Source organism: Cyanistes caeruleus, chromosome 11 (genome assembly GCF_971803275.1).
Source record: "Cyanistes caeruleus chromosome 11, bCyaCae1.hap1.1, whole genome shotgun sequence".
In the NCBI taxonomy this organism is placed as follows: domain Eukaryota; kingdom Metazoa; phylum Chordata; class Aves; order Passeriformes; family Paridae; genus Cyanistes; species Cyanistes caeruleus.
The window spans coordinates 18,060,138-18,078,043 of record NC_141711.1 but is presented as its reverse complement, the minus strand read 5'-3'; the positions used below and the strand labels follow the sequence as shown (position 1 = coordinate 18,078,043).

Below are 17,906 nucleotides of genomic sequence, written 5' to 3'. Positions count from 1 at the left end.
TTGGGCAGTGTCCAGGATGGGGCTGGGCTTTGTGTAACAAATCACCTGAAATGGGGAGGAGTCACCCAAGAGCTTTGCTTTTCTCGTGGAAGACAAACAGGAGAGGAAATGTTATTTGAATGCTCTTTTTTAAAAGGAATTTCTGGGTTTGAGGCTCGTGGTGTTTGTCACCCATCTCTGGAGCTTGGCTGTGTCTCAGTCAGTGATCCCAGAGGGATTCAGACCCACACCCAGCTGGAACTGGGGGTGACAGAGCTCAGCAGCCCAGGCTGAGAGGGGCAGGAAATGTTGGCTGTGTCCTCCCACTGAAAGTTCTGTCCCCAGGAACCAAAGCTTTGGATTCATTTGGTGTGCCTTGACTTTGGTAATGGAACAGAATTAAGAAGCAAGTAAGAATTGGGCTTAGGTTTTTTAAAATGTTCTTAATTAACAAGCATTTCTTAATTCTGATCATATATTATAAATATACTCCAGAGGAGAGAAAAAAAAGGGGGGGGTTTGTTCACTTTTTGAGTGAACTACAGAGCAGCGTTCATGAACTAAGTACAAAGTGTAAATAAGTTGCCACGACCTGTAATTTGTTGGGATCTACAGTGGTGTTAGTGATATTTCTGTGTTTTACAAACTTTTCCCAGTGTTGTCATTGGCTCTTTTCCCCAGTCAAGCTTTTCACTAAAAAAAAATAGTACAAAACTTCCATTATGAGGGAAGAGCAAATGAACTGAAAAATCCTTTGAAAGCCTTGCCCAGTGCCCCAAATCTCTGCTGTAGTGAAGCTCCAGCAATTCTTTTGTCCTTCCACGTTAATGTTTTCCTTCCCCCCCTTGTTCCAGTTCCAGATGGGAGATAGGAAGGGGCAGAAGAAGCTGGAGGAGATCCAGGAGGAGCAGCTGGATGGAGCCTGCCTGGCCCAGGGCTGGCCCAGGTACTGTCACTGCTCTGAGGAGCTCCAGTTCATCCCCCAGGCCTTGGCACATCCCTTTCTCTGCCCAGGGACCTCTCCTGAGGCTCAGCAGCCTTTATTTTTTTTTCTTTTGAGAGGCTCCCACACTCCTGTGGGGTTTCCAGACTTGTGGAACAACAGGGAGCTGTGGCTGGAAGGCTTCAGAGGGTCCCAGGCAGGAGAGGTCACCCAGGCAGCTTTCACCTTCTCGGGGACAGAAATCAACCCAATTCCTCTGGTGCTCTCAGGAAGGGCAGGAATGCTCTCAATTTGTACCTCCAGAGCAATTAAAGCAACAGATTTTCTTCAGCAGACTCCCCACCCAGAAGCTGAACAAATAAATACAAATCTGGAAGGTTCACGTGGGCTCTCTGTGGACAATCCCTGCGCTCCCAAACCCCTCCTGGCTGGGGCTTCCTGCAGTGCTTGGCTTTGAGGCTGGAGTGGAGCTGGTTCCCACTTTGGGGATGCAGAGCTCAGCACTGGAGGTTTCCTGAGGGGAGAATCTTTGCTGGGTAAATTGCAGCTTTCTCAACTCTCAAAATGTTGCCGCTCTCCCAGCGCTGGGGTTTGGTTGTTTTGTGTTCCTGCAGTTCCCAAGGATCTGTTTTCCTTTTTCTTTCCTTTCAAAACGAACCCATCTGTTTTGTGGCCGTGTCAAAAAGACTTGAAAATGTGAAGCTGAATGCCTCAAGGACAGAATAAATTCCATTATTTAGAATAACCTGATTTTAATTTCGCTCCTGAAAAATTGAAGTGTTTTTTTTCTGAGTGTTGGGAGTGTGTAACACACTTGTGAGGTATCAGTGTTACAGCTGATCACATGAGCTACAACCCAAATAACTGATGGCAGGAAAGCTCTCCAGGCACTGCAGCACTTTGATGATGTTGTTTGTTGTCCCTGGGTGTCTGTGCAGGGCAAACAGCCGTGAAGATTTGTGCAAGTAATATAAAAACAATGCTCTGTAGCTGTTCTTTAGCATTAGAAAGGCAGAAAACCAATTTTTTTTTAATGGCTGGGGAGTTGTGTAAAGGAGTCTCAAAAGTCCAGAGTGATGTGTGAGCTAATTTAGGCGTGCTGGTAAAATGGACATTTCCCTGAGGGGAATGTAATTTGCTTTGAGAGAGGAGAGGAGATGGGATCTCAGATGGGGCAGTGTTAAAACGAGCAAAATTTTCATCTAAATAGAGAATATTTCCTGCCTTCAGTGGTTTGTTTTTAATGATCCCTGATGGGTGGGTCTGTATTGAGTTTGATGCTCAGCCTTTGCCCGGGCATTTTTCACATTTCCTCTGAGGATTGGCAGGACCAAAACTGCATCCAGAGCTCAGCTGCCACAGGGCAGAGCAGGAGGAGAATCCCACACTCCTCTTCCCTGCATTTCCAGGCAGAAATTGTTTATTTGTTGGATTAATCACTCAAAGGTACAGATGTGTCAGCAAAGCCATGATTTGATTTACTGCTGCTGCTTTTGCATCATCCTGAGAGGCCAGAGCTCGACTCGGGCTGCATTTGTAAGCCTGGCAGCAAGCAAAGCTTTATTTTCTGGTGTGAGGAGATCTGGTGAAAATCTTTAAAACAAGCCCTGGGATTGTTTTAAATGGTGGCTTTGTAATTCTTGGGGATTTTTTTCTTCATTTCCCCACCTGAAAAGTCCAAGTTTGAGTTAATGACGTTAATTACATTCCCCAGAGCAGGGAGCTGGAGGCTGAATTAGCTGTCAGAGGAGGGAGCAAAACGAAGAACTCTGAAACAGGACAATTTGTGCAACATCTTGAAAAGCTGAGGTGCATTTTACCTTTATATGGTTGATGATTCTGAGCCCTGTTCTTGGCCTGTATTGAGCCAGGTTCATCTTTATCACAACAAAGGGAAATGTCTGGAGTGCTTTCAGATGTTATTTTCCTCTGGACGCTTTCCTGATGTGTCCCTGGGGCTTTCTCACAGCAAAAGGTGAGTTATGGACCTATGTGTGACTGTGTTCCAGAGGGAAAAATGAGAATATTGCTTGCACTGCACAACCAGGGCTGCTGGTCTCTGCTGTTGTTTATTAATGGCACTTGCAGGTTAATAAATGACTTCTTTTAATCTCCATTTTCCAATTCCTGAGGGAGGTGTGAGAGCTGCTGGGGAGGAGAGACAAGTGACACGAGGTTGCTGTTAAGGTGAAAACCTTCACAGCAGAGGGTGAATTTATTTTTAGCAGCTCTGATTTGGGGTGTGCTTCCTGAGCAGGTGTGTTCGTGTCAGGGCATGGAACAGGACACTGGAGCAGCCAGGACAGGGCCAGGAACTCCTCAGGGCCTGTGAGCAGTAAAAATGGCATCAACTTCACTCCAGGTATGTCAGGGAAATCAAGAGAAAAGCCTTTGTTCCCTGTGGTGCTGTTTGAACTCACACTTTCCTCTGGGGAAGTTGATAAGCTGAGATTTTCTGTAGGATTTTCTTAGCAGGAGCCCAAGAACTCATCCCTTGGAAGGAAGAAGGAAAAGGAAAAGCCCTTGCTTTGATCTGTGAGTATTTGTTAGTTCTTTCCACTATTTTCATCTCTACTTCCCCCCTTCAAAAAAAAAGAGTAAGTGAATATTGCACTGAATATTACAGTGTGGCACTGAGAGCAAAGGTTTAAGCTTAGCCTGAGAAATATAATTTTTTTTTAATGTATTGAATAATTTCTTTTCCTCTGAAAAAGAATTAAAATAATGCTGTACTTTTTAACTACCTAGAACTACTCTAACCTCAGTGGTACACTGTTTATATTTTATCACACAAGCCAGATGTCATTAACACAGCTCAACCCACGGTATTTCACTGTTTTCAGGAAGCAGGAGATGAGAGCTTTGTGTTTTCCCGGATTCAAAAAGGTAACCTTGATTCCCCAGGCTAGCAGAGGCTCTCAGAAGGGCTCTGTGTGCAGAGCATTCCCCCAAACTGAGTAAACAGTGTGAAGATAAGCAGCTTTTTGCCTATGAGATGTAGCAGGCATTTGGCTGACACAGCCTCGTGTTGACAGATGCCTTTGTGTCTCTTTGTGATGGAGAGAAGACAGATGTTCTCCCTGGCATTTAAGAAAGCTGCTGCTTAGCAAAATGAAATGTAAAATTAGGCTGAACAGTGCAGCAGCGAGCAGAGAAAGTGGCTGTGAGCAAGAAAAGCTTGAAAGGTCTCATGTGACTGCAGTGAAATGTGAAATGTGCAAGTCAGTAACTGCTTTGTCATGATGTGAAATTAGCCCCTGGAAAAAGGGATTCTGTTTTTTCCAGCTCTGCTGCAATACAAATGCATGCCAGTGTGAATGGCCAGCAGAGGAATGTCCCTGGCTCTGGATGCCCGAGTGACAGCAATTAGTGACACAGCAATTAGCAGCTCAGAACCCCTGCCCAGCCGAGCTCCTGCTCCTTCACCAGGGAAAAGAGGGGAATTTCCTGTTCCTGAGGGATGGAGCCCGCAGCAGGACACTGCCCACAGGAAAGGGGCAGCCCAGGAGCAGCCTGAACTGGGAATGCTCTGCACTGGTCCCACCGTGTGCAGCTGCAGCTCAGAAATTCACAATTCCATTATCTCGGCTGCCTTCTACCAGAAAAGCACTTGAGGCAGCAGTTCCAGAGAGGAGCAGAACGGCTCCCATTTAAAGAGAGGTTAAAAACTCACTAAATGGATGTCATTTCTATCAAGAGCTCTTCGGGGATAAGATGTGCTTTATCATACCTTGTAATCCAGCTGTGGAATCACTGTCTGCTAAGGGAAGAGAGCTGGGAGCACACCTGGGGCTGCAGCAGGAGGATGCAGAGGGGTTTCAATTGCAAGAAGGATTCAAAGATAGCACGAACACTCCCCTGTGCCAAGGCCAGGGAGTGCACAAATGACACTGGACATGTTTCTGTGGCTCTAAGAACACGAGCTGCTGCTGTTTGGACACTGGAGAAGTCTCCATTGACAGGGATCATCCATCAGGGTCACTGTGCTCACGCTCGGGGCCACAGCAGCACTGCCCAGCTCACTCTGGATCTATCTGCCTGCAAAGGTGACTTCCACATCCAGCCTGAAACACATCCAGAGGGCATTCAGGAGAGGGCACTCCCTGAGCCCTGAGGATGCTGCTGGTGATTTCTGAAAGGGAAATGAAGGCTGGGTGGCAATAGGAACAAGGTGGGTGTGTGGGGTGAGCTGCAGGCACAGCTGGAAGTGCCTGTCAGGAGCCGGCAGGAGATGCCATCACAAACAGCTCAATGAAATGTCAGTCTGGGCTGGCTTCTCCAGGCCATGCTGCCACCCCCTGTGCCAGTTAGAAAAGTCCTTTTTCCAGGCAGGAAACGGAGTTTGCTGGAAGTTCCTCACCTGGCAGCCATGGATGTGGCCGGCCTGTGGCGTGGAGCCCCCGACAGCTGGCACAGGGATGTTTTCCTGGGATGTTTTCCCTTTTTCCTGAAGGCACAGCAGCTCCCCGTGGGGTGCCCTGTCCTTGGCTGCCCCACACACCCTCCCAGCCCGGGCTCGGGCTCTCCCCACACGCAGATGTTCCAGCTGTGTCACACCAACCTCCTGGGAGCGTTCTCAGGGCAGCCCCTCACCCTGAGGGGTCTGCAGACCCTGCTGAGCCAGCAGGAACGGCGTGTCTCGCTCCTTTCAGAGCTGCTGTTCATTCTGGAGCCCCTCTCCTGCCTGCCTCCCTGGCCTTTCTCACACCCAGCCTGTTCAAGGGTGAACCTGCAACAGAGCACGGTGAATGTTGATGTTTGAAGCTGTTCTCACCAGGGAGGGATTCCCTGAAGAAGCTGAGGGACAGACAAAATGCCACAAAATTTGTCTTCTCATGGACAGAAAAGCAGGACTAGCTGGTGCTTTCCAAACCAGTTCCTGTCCAGGTGAGTGCCCCAAGGCCCAGCACAGCTGCAGGGGATTTTTATTGCTGTAAAGGATTTTGTGACCAACTCTTGTAGGAAAACCCCCCTGAACTCCAGACTGAGGCTGTGGCAGCCCCAGCAGTGGGTTTATGGTCCTAAAAAAAGGCAGGGATGCTTGGAAGGAAAGCAGGACGTGGCCAGAGGTTTGTTTCTGCCTCACACACATCAGGAGGAACACACTTAGGAACACACCGTGATTTAAGAGCACTTTATTGTTCTTTAAGGCTACTTTTAAGTACAAAAAAAAAAGATGGCCTGCCAAACCTTTTTTTTTTTTTTTTTTTCCAGGTGAAACAAGGCCACAAAAGAATGGTATATTACAGATTTACAAACACAGAGAGAATCTTTCAAACTGAACTGTAGATAACCTGGCTCTGTGAAGAAACTTCACCACGTCTCGTGATGGTGAGTTCAGTTTAGTGTCCTTCCACCTCCCCCCAACCCTTTGGCTTTTGTGACATTGTCGTGTCCAGTATCTGTTTCACTGGACATAGCACATTAAATCTTTATTGCCCTCAAATCCATTTACCTATCTCAGATAAGTAAATGTAACCTTGTAAAACAGCTATTATTGAAAATATTAGCTTTAAAAACATTATCTGATTTGTGTTTACAAAGAAATAGAGGAGTCACATTTTCCACAGAGTCCATCTACAGTATTAGTATTGACTGTTATACTGCTCAGTAGCCTGTAGCAATAACAAACGAGTGGCTATTAATGCTAATGCAGTGTTCTCATAGAATAACTGTGTTCCTGCACTTTTTACTGTATTACAGACAAATCTACAACAAAAAAAAAAAAAAAGATCAACTTTTTTCTCCAAACAAACAAAACAAAAAAAAAAAGAATGATTACAATAAAGGAAAGGGAAAAATTAAATAGCTACATATCATTAACAAATTAATTGTTCCTCAAAAAATACCTACAAATTTCTCTGTACATTCTTTACGCACAGCGTAACGATGGTCTTAAAGTTACCTATATAAAAAAGTGTTCTTTTAACAATCTTCCTACAGAGAGTAGGGTACTGAATGCCAAAGCAAGGAAGCGTTGACTACCCAGTAAGATGGTAGTGAAATGTGTAAAACTGGGGGGCTTAGGTGTTGGGTTGGTTTTTTTTGTGGGTTTTTTTTCCATTTTTTTAAAGAAAACTGAGCAGCCACCTTCTCACCAAGAGTAAGAGCCAATCTCCCGATCTCTTTCTACCCTGCACCTTTTCCAAATTAAATAGCTTAACTTTAAAAAAAAAAAAAAAATAACAAAAAGCATAAAATAGAAGCCACAATGGACCCAATACTGTAACATAGTCCATAATACATCACTTGGGAGTTCATCTTCCAACCAGAGCTCACTTCCTACACTGAGCCCATCCCTTCAGGTACAGAAACCAAGCCCTGGCTGCAACTGTCCTGGGAAGATGGAATGTACTGGGGAGAGTAGTTACACTGAACAAGAAGAAGAGAAGCTCTTAGCACTAGCACAGCTGTGGTTTTATGCCTGCCTCTACTGCCTAGTTTCTAATTAGTAGCTATTAATATAGCAAATGATAATAAATGCAGTAATACCTGTATAAAATCTACTGGAGGAATGTATGCTGCGACTTGGCGTAGGCTGATGGATTGGCTTAAAAAAAAAACCAAAACCAAAATAAACAAAGGGAAAGATCGTCTTTCACAAACTGTAACAATCTGTTGTCCAGCCAAGATCCGTAAGGGTAGCAGTTCCTGCAGCTAGTTCAGGGTGGATTACACAGACTGGGGATTGGGAAGCAGATCCCTGTGAAGCAGCAGTGCTGCACGAGGCCTGTCCTGAGCTGCCCTCGGTGCTGCCGCCACTAAAGTGAATAGCAAATACAAATATCATAGAGTACAACTGTACCAGCAGTAAGTATATCTAGGGTTGTTACTGACAAAAATAAACTAATTCTGAAGAGAAGCTAATAAGTATTATGATTCTTACTGTCTATACATTAATAGATACCAGCTATTTTTCATAAAACATGCATCGTTAAGCACTATGGAACCCTCCAACTTCAGCTCTACTCTAACAAACTGCAGTGTTTAGGAAAAAATGCCCGTGGTTCTGTAAATTATGCAGTCCAGTTGCAAGCACTAAGCACCTGAAATCTAAAGAGAGAAAGACCTATAACCTGTATGAGACTTCCCCTTCCAAAGCTGTTTTGCTCTAAGAAAAATCAAACTGATAGAAATGTCATCCTTAAACCCTTTTTTCAGCAGTTTGCCCTCAAAATATTAGCCTCTTCCAGAAAGTTGCTGTGCAACTTCAGTCCTCCTCCAATAGTGCAAATCATACATGACAGTTCTTTTCAAGTATATACATACAAAATTACTTCACAGAGGGAAAAAAAAAAAAAAAAAAAAGCAATGTAAGCAAACCAGACAAATTCTAGTCTTGAGAAGCTAAGAAAAGCAAAAAAAGCACTTGGGTCAACCAACTAAGTGTAATGGCTTTTGTGGATTAGCGTGCATTATTTTTTTTAAGGGGCAGCAGATTTGCATCAGAGGTTTCTTTGGTAATTGAGGCAGGAAAAAAAAGGATGCTACATCGTATGAATCTTTATGAAATAGTTCCTGCTATCGTCTTTAAGGGCACCCTTTTGCAACAACAACAACAAAAAAAAACAAAAACCAACGAAGTGAGTACACAAAACCGTGTGTTGAAAACTAACCTCCTCTCCCCCAGCACTATTTAAGCACTTGTTCCAAGCTCAGTCAAACCATGCAAATTCACGCCGGGAAGGGTGCCGTCCTCAGGAGGCCACGGAGGGCGAGTGATTGTGGCTGACCATGTGGGAGGAAGGGGACGCCTGGCCCCGCCGCGACGCCGACTCGGGGCTGCTGCCCACGCCGTCCTTGGCAGCCTTGATCTGCAGCCACGTGTCCCCCAGTGCTTTGGCAAAGTGGTCATCCACAGAGCCCGTGATGGACACCGAGTTCGCCACCGGCTCGGGCTCCTTGTAGTTCTTGCCCAGGCTCCTGCGGAAGTGCTCCTCCACCACCGGGTCACACGCAGCGGTGGCTGTGGGGACAGCAGCACAGGGACTCAACACCCTGCCAGCACTCACAGCCTGCACCTCATCCTGCCTGCTCTCACACAATCCTGGAATGGCCTGCCTTGGAAGTACCTTAAAGCTCAGCCCACTCGTTCCATCCCCTGCCATGGCAGGGACACCTCCCACTGCCCCAGGTGCTCCCAGCCCTGTCCAGCCTGGCCTTGGGCACTGCCAGGGATCCAGGGGCAGCCACAGCTGCTCTGGGCACCTGTGCCAGGGCCTCCCCACCCTCACAGGGAACTATTCCTGCCCACATCCCATCCAACCCTGCCCTCTGGGGCACGGGAAGCCATTCCCCTTATCCCCTCCCTCCAGGGCCTTGTCCCAAGTCCCTGTCCAGCTCTCCTGGAGCCCTTTTAGGAACTGGAAGGGGCTCTAAGTTCTCCCCAGGGCCTTCTCCTCTCCAGGCTCAACACCCCCATCTCTCCCAGGCTGGCTCCAGAGCAGAGGGGCTCCAGCCCCCAAAGCATCTCCCTGTCACTACAAGTGCCTGTCACAAGGATGGCCTTCCTCACACCCTTACAGACCTGGGAGTGAAAGGGTGGGGGGGCAAGGAGATGGGAAGGAAGGAGTTAAAATGATAAAAAACCAACTGGAGTTAAGTATTTCTGTGTTTCTGTGACCTGGAAGAGGTGAGCTTTTACATATAATTGCATTTTTACCTCAGGGAACTAACAGCTCCAATTCTGTGGAAACCTTCTCCCAAAACAATCACGAAGAACTTATGTTTAGGCTTAAATGGAATTAATGATGTAAACAGTTGTTTAAAATCAGCTCCCAAGCCTGCTGATAGCAGTCAGGTGTGAGGAGACCTCATCCTAGATTGCAGCATGCCAAAAGCTGAGCTCAGGGTTTCATCTTACTCCACACACTTGTGCTGGGAGCAGTCAGAACTAAATTAATCATGAGCACTGCTGTAAGACTATTACCAAAGCCTTAAAAGACAGGCTTTGAACAAGAACTGTAGCAACTCCTCAGACTAAATATAAGAGCACTGAAGTTTTACAATTTAGAATCAGTATTTATGTGTCTTAAAAAGAACCGTCTTTCCAAAATTACTTGGAACTAGGATCCATGGCACAGCCCAGCCCCCCTGCTTGATCGTAAAGCAATGTTTGATTGATCCTAAAATAAACATGAGTGTCATGCACAGACACCTCTTCACCTGACAGGAAACAAATCTTTTTTGGAAGCATCCAGCCCTGTTCCCATGCCCACTGGAGCAGCTCTCCAAGCACCAGCTTGTAACATCTGAGATCCCCAATAACTGATTTCTCTAAGATTCTAAGGGCCTCCTTCAGCTCCCAATTCTACTTATCAACAGTATACTGATTTTTATAAAAATAAAAAAAAATACCATTAATAATAAAATAGGAGAAATTACCCTGCTGTGGGCTTTAGGTTGCTGCCTACATCATGCTGGTATTGTTCCATATTGTTCCATGGACACATCCTGGCTGCTGGTGCCCCACTGCCCTGAGCTTTTGGCAATGGTGCCAGTGAAAGCTCTGCCCCAGCAGGTGAAGGACTGGCAAGGGAAGGGCTGATCTTCCCCCGTGCTTTCTGTGCAGTGTGAGTGAACAGAAACAGCCCAACTTTCCCAGCAAGTACTGCCTGAGCAGATCTCGTGAGCAGTACTCATTGCACAGAAGGCAGAAAGCTAAAGCTCCCTGCTTGGGTTGCTGTAGCAACTGCCCTCCAAAGGTTTTTGTGTTATCCATGCAGAGCAGGGTGGAGGGTACGGGCTTTGGAAGGGGATTTGTGGCCGCAGGAAAGATTTCTGCGACTGCAGCTGAATCCCAAGAGTCTCCTGGCTATTGAGAGAGCAGGGGAAACTACAGCTCCTAAAATAAGAGCGTGGGGGGATCTGCTGGCCCTGGCTGCTGTTTGTCAGCTGCACTAAAATAAACATAATGACTTATTTGTCTGTGTGGGGTGCTCGTTTGTTTTGTTTTTCAATAAGCTTTTCAAAACCAGAAGAAAGAACACCTCTCTCCCCCTGGCTGTGCGGCGGTACCTCTCCTGCCGTGGCACAGGAGGGGACAAAGGGGTGTCCATTGTTTCACCCCCTTTTCTCCCTGTCAGTGTGGGCACAGTGGGACCATTCTGCTCTGCTGGGAAGGCAGGAGGGCAGCTGGGAGGGTGGCACTTACAGCTGGAGGGTCTCCTGTAGGCAGCCCCCGAGCAGGCGCTGTGGGCGATGGGGCAGTGGGACAGGTTGCAGTTGCGGTTGTTGGCAGAAGCACAGGTGATCACAGAGGGACGGTTCTGCAGGGGACACAAAGCACAGTGGCACACTCAGCAGCAGCAATTTGTATCTTCATATCAAACCCCAGAATATTCAGCTGTTTCTCTGATTAAAAATTAAAATCCACATTGCGTTTCCACAGCGGTTCTTGTGTAAGTGAACTGAAAAAGGGCGGTGTGAAAGTAAATCTTAAAAGTGATCTTACACTGATTGTTGCAACGTCACAGCCATGGTAATTAAACCCATAAACTATCCATTTCATATTAAACCCTAAATATCCAATATTTCTATGATCAAAATGAAAATCCACATCACATTTCCATAGAGGTTCTTGTTGTTTCAGTGAACAGAAACAGGGCAGTGTGAAAGCAAATCTTTAAAGTGATTTTACAGTGATTGTGTCAACTTCACTGAGTTCCATATCCACTAAATGCCAACAAATGAAATGTTTGTTTCATTCTGTGGCCACACATTGAAGGGTTTTGCAGATTTTCCAGGTATTTGTTGTCTTGGTGTTATAATTTTTGTTCAGAAGCTGAGTTTTCCTAGCCCTACCTCTGTATTCCACACGGGATGTACATTAAATATGAAGAACTCTGAGCCACTCTAGACCACAAATCCTTCCCTGTTGGAATTTACCTGCCTTTCCAGCAGGTGAATTAATTTATACTTAATTTAACATCACTGTCATTCTCAGCACATAAAAACTTCCCAAAATGTATATTCACAGCTACATTACATTAGAACTCCACCATCTATACTCTAAGTGTAAACGTGAAATACTCTTTTCATAATTGTTTATTATGGAAATTTACACAAGGCCCTGGGAAAAGAAATGTCCCAGTTTCTCCAGGTGGCTGAAGGGAAACAACAGATATTGGAATAAATTCCATATATTTGATGATGCAAGGAATCCATTATACTCTATGCAAATTAAGTAGTAAGCGTTCAAAATATTAACAGAATTGATATAATTTAATTTCTTGACCATTTTACAAAATTTTACCCACAAAAAAATCACCTACCCCCAAACAAGGTGAGAAAGGAGGGAATTTCCCCTCTTTGGTGGTACATCAGGCAGAGTAAGAACAAGGCCAGTAAAGTAAAAGAGCTGAGCTCTCCAGGGAAGTTTAACACAATTTTTGCCAGGACTGAACAGCAATGAGGTTATTTACATCTTAACTGGCAGCAAAGTAAAAAAAGTAAATAAAGAAAACCAGAAGAATTATTTGATTTTTCTGTAAGCAATTCACATGTGGGAGTGATTATTTTCCATAGGGGCCAGGATTTTGTGCCTCTCTGAAGTGGTTTTTGAGAAAGGCATGTATTAATTCTCTTCAGAAGAGTATTTTGGACATGCAGGAGGTGGGAAGTAGAGAGAGAGACATGTAACAATATCTCAGAAATGCATGTGCTAGCACCTGAAAGAACCCAATAAGGCAGAATCCTCTGCTATGGTTGTGTGTGTACAGAATAGAGAAATTTATATGAAAATCTTGAGATAAACTGAGAATTTAATACTAATGACTAACTACAATAGCTGAATAACCCTGTCCTGCTGCAAATAAGGTATTTTTCTCCTACCTGTTTTATCAGAAACAGAGTAAGATGAAATCTTACATGTTAAGGCTAAAAAAAAATCCAAGCCCAAAACAAGGAATCATTAAACTAGGATTTCTTTTTTTTTCAGCACACTTTTTGTTTTGTATGATTTCTACCCTGTGCTCTTAGCAAGGCCTTGCCTCAACATCCTATTTTGCCAAGAAAAATTATTGTAATCTGGTTCAAAATGTCAAAGAGAACAGAAGAGAGGGATCCAGAGAAGGAATGGCTACATGGGCCAGTTTAACTTCTCAGTGCTGCAGCTCATCACAGTTCAATCCTCTTTCTTTGTCTGTCCACTTGTAGCAGGGATAATGCAAGAAAACTGTTCTTGCCTAACCTGCACAGAGATGGCTCAGCTTCAACACTTCTGCAGCAAAACAAATGCCATGTGCAAGATGGCAAACCAAGGAACAACCAACAAAAAAACATTAACAACCGCTCCAGCACATGAAAATTTGGCATAAAATAATCAAAAAGAATGGCCTGGCTTTTGGGAAAGGGAATTAATGATACAACATTGTTCTGAACAACACAGCAAAGGCTTCTGGCTGTCTAAAACAACTAGAATCGTTCAGTGTCAGCTTTTCCTTTATGTCTTGTACCCCTCCTTGAGGGTGGAGAGAGCTGGGTCAGAGGGGAGGGGAGCACCAGGAGGGGTACAGGGGATGACCCCAGGCATTGCTGAGGAGGTGTTGGAGCCTGCCTGAACCACACTCTGAATTCCCTGTTAGAACATGTGCACTCCCAAATAAAATGTGTGTTCCCAAATTAAATCTCTTGTGTTCCCAAATTAAATCTCTTGTGTTCCCATATACAACTCATCCATTCCCATACACAACCCACACATTCCCATGTACAACACATGCATTCCCATATACAATACATGCATTCCCAAATAAAACTCATGCATTCCCATATACAACCCACACATTCCCAAATACAACTCATGCATTCCAAAATACAACACATACATTCCCATATACAATACATGCATTCCCAAATAAAACTCATGCATTCCCATATACAACCCACACATTCCCATGTACAACACATGCATTCCCATATACAACCCACACATTCCCAAATACAACTCATGCATTCCAAAATACAACACATACATTCCCATGTACAATACATGCATTCCCAAATACAATTCATGCATTCCAAAATACAACACATACATTCCCATGTACAACACATGCATTCCCAAATAAAATTCATGCATTCCCATACACAACCCACACATTCCCATACACAACCCACACATTCCCATACACAGCCCACACATTCCCATACACAACTCATGCATTTCCATATACAATATATGCATTCCCACATACAACCCACACATTCCCAAACAGCCCAGCTGCATTCCCAAGCCTGGCAATGTCACAGTGAGTATGGCAGTGAGCACAGTGCCCTTGTGAAGCCCCTCCTGCCCGAGGAGCAGCCTCCCCTGCGCTGGGTGCCGTACCTGCTGCCGCTCCACGCTGCTCAGGCTGGGGGAGATGCCGACTGTCCTGGCTGCATCCACGCTGTTTTTGGTCAGTGCTAGGGGCTGCTCCATGCTCAGGCTGGGGATGGAGGCGTACATGTGGTTGGCGTGGAGGCTCATGGTGGGGGCAGCCGCCCGCTCGATGGGGCTGCGGCTCCGCTCCCGGTGCTCCTTCCGGTAATCCCCGTTGGCGGTCTTGGTTCTGGCAGGGAGGAAAACAGGGGAAAGGGATTAGTGTGGTTCCAGGCTGTCCTGAGACATGCAGCATTCCATCAGCCCTGGCAGGAATGCGCTGTATGAGGTGGAATCCCCCAGTGGGATATCCCAAGGGAAGCCAACCCCTCACACCTGCCAGCTCTGCCAACCAGCATCTCTCTTCAGCCTGCAATTTCTTCAGATACTCATCCAGATGCACCAAGACACAACTTTTTTTAACATCAGACTCCTCCTCTATACCAGACCATTAATCCCACTCCATCCAACACTGCAATATTCTCTAAGCATTGCTGAAGCCCAAGGAGGGTTTATTTTACTGAAAAGACATGGCTGATATCAGCAAAAATGCAGGGAGTCAAGGCAAGAATCAAAATTTTCAGAGGAGAAAATGAAGAAGAAGCAAACTACACTGGACTTATGTCAGAATCATTTATTTACGACTGCCTTTCGAAAGACTGATTTCCAGCAACTCCTGAACAGTCCTGTGGATGTGCTCACATAACGAGCCCATCATTCACTGCAGTGGAAAGAAAGCTGGGTTTGTATCTGTGGATGAGGGATTTCAGTTCCCTTACTGGAACAGAATTGCTGTTGAAGGCAAACCAGTGGCTGAAGGGAAAAGCACCTCCCTCATCACCCAGTGGACACAGGCATCCCCAGCAGCCTGGAGTCACCAGTGCTGGAAGAGCTCACACACTGCAGTGGGGAACAGCAAACTGTTCCCAAAAGCACCAGGGGAGACCACTGGCTCTATGGAAAATAAAAAGAACAACCTGTCTTTGGACCATTCTTGAGTACCAGTGAAATTCCCTCTGTGTCCTCTCTGCAAATGTGTGAAATTCAAGGTGGGTTTCCCCCCATTTTTAAAGCCTATCATAGCAAATTAATATGCAGGAACAATCTTTAAAAAATGCTCTGATGAAAGGCAGAGACAGAAAAGGAATCAATGTTCAATCTAGAAGTAAGTTACAAATCCAAAAAGCCTGTTTCAAGGTCTGAGGAAATCTCTCCACAAGCAAGGCTGAAGAAAAATGTTCTGCTAATTGAGGGAAATAAGAAGCCCCTAAAAAACCCACAGGGGTGTGGGGATATCCCATGGTGATCCCACCCAGACCTAAACTCTTTAGCCTCAACATCCCGTGGTCATGGATTCCAGGCTTTAAACTACATACTTTTTCAAGTACCTTTCCTTCACAGGCTCTTTTTGTTTCTTTTCAACCTAAAATTCAATGGCTTGGATTGCTCTAGGCCTGACTCTTGTATTAGGAGAGAGACAAAGCCATTGCTCCTCCCCTCATCATCTTCATGCCACTCCCAAGCTCATCTCTTCAACAACCTTTTATTCCAGTAATACTTTCTTCAAATAAAACCTGTATCTTGGTCATCTTCGTGCCCCTGCCAGCTAACAGCTAAAAGTCACCTCCTCTCTGGAGATGAGGATCCAGATCTTTGCTGCATTTAGGAACAGCACCTTGGCTGAACTACTCTCAATTCCTCAGTGCTATTCCTCAGCTTGCTCAAGAGTCACTTGGCTGTAGAGAAATTACTGCTCCTGAATCAAATCTCAACTCATTTTTCGTGGTAGAAGCTGGGTTAACACGATGCCAGGCAACCAGTGACTTGGGAAGCTCAGGACACAGAGACTGTGCCAAATTCCCCTGGCAGCCTGGGGAGGGCAGTGCCAACAGCACAACAATACAATCTGTAACCCTTTGCATCCCCTTGGCTCTTTTCACTAATTACAAATTAGCAGCTGCAGATTAGGAGAATCCACCGTAAAATCCAACCCTGGAGGTTGCACAGCTGGTCCTGTGTGTTCTCCATGCCCATTTTCCAGGCTGGATTTGACCAGCAGCTCACAATTCCCCAGGAATCACTGTCCCAGCACTGTCCCAGCTCAGTTCCAGGAGCATTCAGTTGCAGGAGAGTTTGGAATTGCATCGCTCTGAGCTAATGACTGATGCAAATGTGAGTTAATGGCAGCACAAGGGGCTCTATATTTAATGTACAGTAGCTCCTCTTGGATTACAGCATGGAAACAGCTCCTGGACATGATCCCACCCCAGCCCTGAGCAAGCAGGCAGGAACCTCACACACAGCCTGGACAAAGCCTGGGATATCCTGGGAAACAGCAACACCAAAAACCACAGCTAAAATCACTGTTCAGCAAATGTTCCTTCTTGGTGCTGCAGCGCAGAGCCTCTGGAGGCTGCAATCCAAATTCTCATTTTTCAACTAAATATTAGCTGGGCTACTACAATTAAAATTACAATTTGGAAGCTGCAAAACTACCAACAGCTCCAGGAGATTCCTACTTTTCACTGCCTCAAAAACAGAATCTCTGCTCAGAATTATTCTGATTTTAGTAAGCACAAGCTGATTTTCAAAGGAAAAATTTTATTTACTCCCCAAAAAATGCTTATGAAATGAAAGAAAACATGTACCTACACCAGTTGCTTGGGGTTTTTTGTCTTAGAACAAATTTCCAACAATTTAGTGTTGCTCTACTGGGGGGTGGGGCTGTCAAGTGACCACTGATGAACAAACTTCCTGAAATTCCCAAGCAAAATAAATTTTCCATTTTGCACAATAGCACTTATTTCACTCATCCTCACTTTAAATGAAGTCACAGCCCTAAATTTTGTTGAACTGGTAGTTTTTCTGCTAAAGAAACCACCAAACCAACAACAACAACAAAAACCCCAAACAAAAACCCAATCCTAACAAAAACTGCAACACAGAAAAACGCAATAAAAATTTTCCCAGAAGACTTTTGGAGGAAGGGACCAAAAAAACTGGGGAATGGGATCAACTTGTCTCCAGGAACAAGCCCAGAGAAAGACCTTCCCTAAAGACACCTAAAATTATTGAGTTATCTCAGCAGACCACACCCCAGGCCTTTCTGCAGGCAAATAATTCCTTCTTCCTAAATTAGAACAACTCCTCTTCCAGGCAGGGAGCTGCTTACAATCCACTCCCTAAAAATTCTCTCCTCAATTCATCCACCTACAACTCATACAGTTTCTGGAAAAAATGACAAACACCTGAAGCTTTTACTTCCACATCAGATAATATTTCTTCTGGAAATGCTCCAGCACCGTGTAGGACAGTACCATAAAAGCTCTGCTCTCGTGAAAATATAGCAGCATTTGTGAGTCCCTCCTGTTCACACATAAATAGCAAATCCTACAGATCTGTTAGACAATTGTAAGATTATTTATAGGGAATTCCTCAGCTTCATGCTATTAAGTAATTTAGTTTAGAGCGTCACTTAAAAAAATAATTTTCTAAGGAAAATTTGTTGTTGTGATGATGATGATGGTTCTTGTTTTGGTATTAAAGACTTTATCTGGAGGGGCAATCAGAAGATAAATGTGTGAAGATAATCATATTTCACTGAAGTCCATGAGCTCAAATATT

General features: G+C 45.0%; 1 protein-coding gene and 1 long non-coding RNA gene across 10 annotated transcripts in view; one reads left to right on the top strand and one right to left on the bottom strand.

Annotated features, from left to right (window-relative positions):
* The first annotated feature begins 78 nt into the window (after nucleotides 1-78).
* LOC147651050 (uncharacterized) lies at nucleotides 79-5,623 on the top strand. 2 transcript variants are annotated; one of them, XR_015275168.1, is made up of 7 exons: nucleotides 79-389; nucleotides 834-925; nucleotides 2,637-2,897; nucleotides 3,180-3,284; nucleotides 3,384-3,457; nucleotides 3,766-3,808; nucleotides 3,958-5,623. It is a non-coding gene; the product is annotated as an uncharacterized LOC147651050 (long non-coding RNA). The 2 variants fall into 2 exon arrangements; XR_015275169.1 differs by having other exon boundaries at nucleotides 3,398-3,457; nucleotides 3,958-4,799.
* A 419-nt stretch (nucleotides 5,624-6,042) lies between these two features.
* VGLL4 (vestigial like family member 4) overlaps nucleotides 6,043-17,906 on the bottom strand; it is a 73,906-nt gene continuing 62,042 nt past the window's right edge. For all 8 annotated transcript variants that reach the window (XM_086846893.1, XM_086846896.1, XM_086846899.1 and 5 more), the window contains 3 exons: nucleotides 14,250-14,472; nucleotides 11,076-11,190; nucleotides 6,043-8,888 (listed from right to left, as the gene is read on the bottom strand). In XM_086846893.1, the coding sequence (XP_086703019.1) occupies nucleotides 8,620-8,888; nucleotides 11,076-11,190; nucleotides 14,250-14,472 (607 nt within the window). In that variant the 3' untranslated portion in view covers nucleotides 6,043-8,619. The remainder of the gene's footprint in view (nucleotides 8,889-11,075; nucleotides 11,191-14,249; nucleotides 14,473-17,906) is intronic.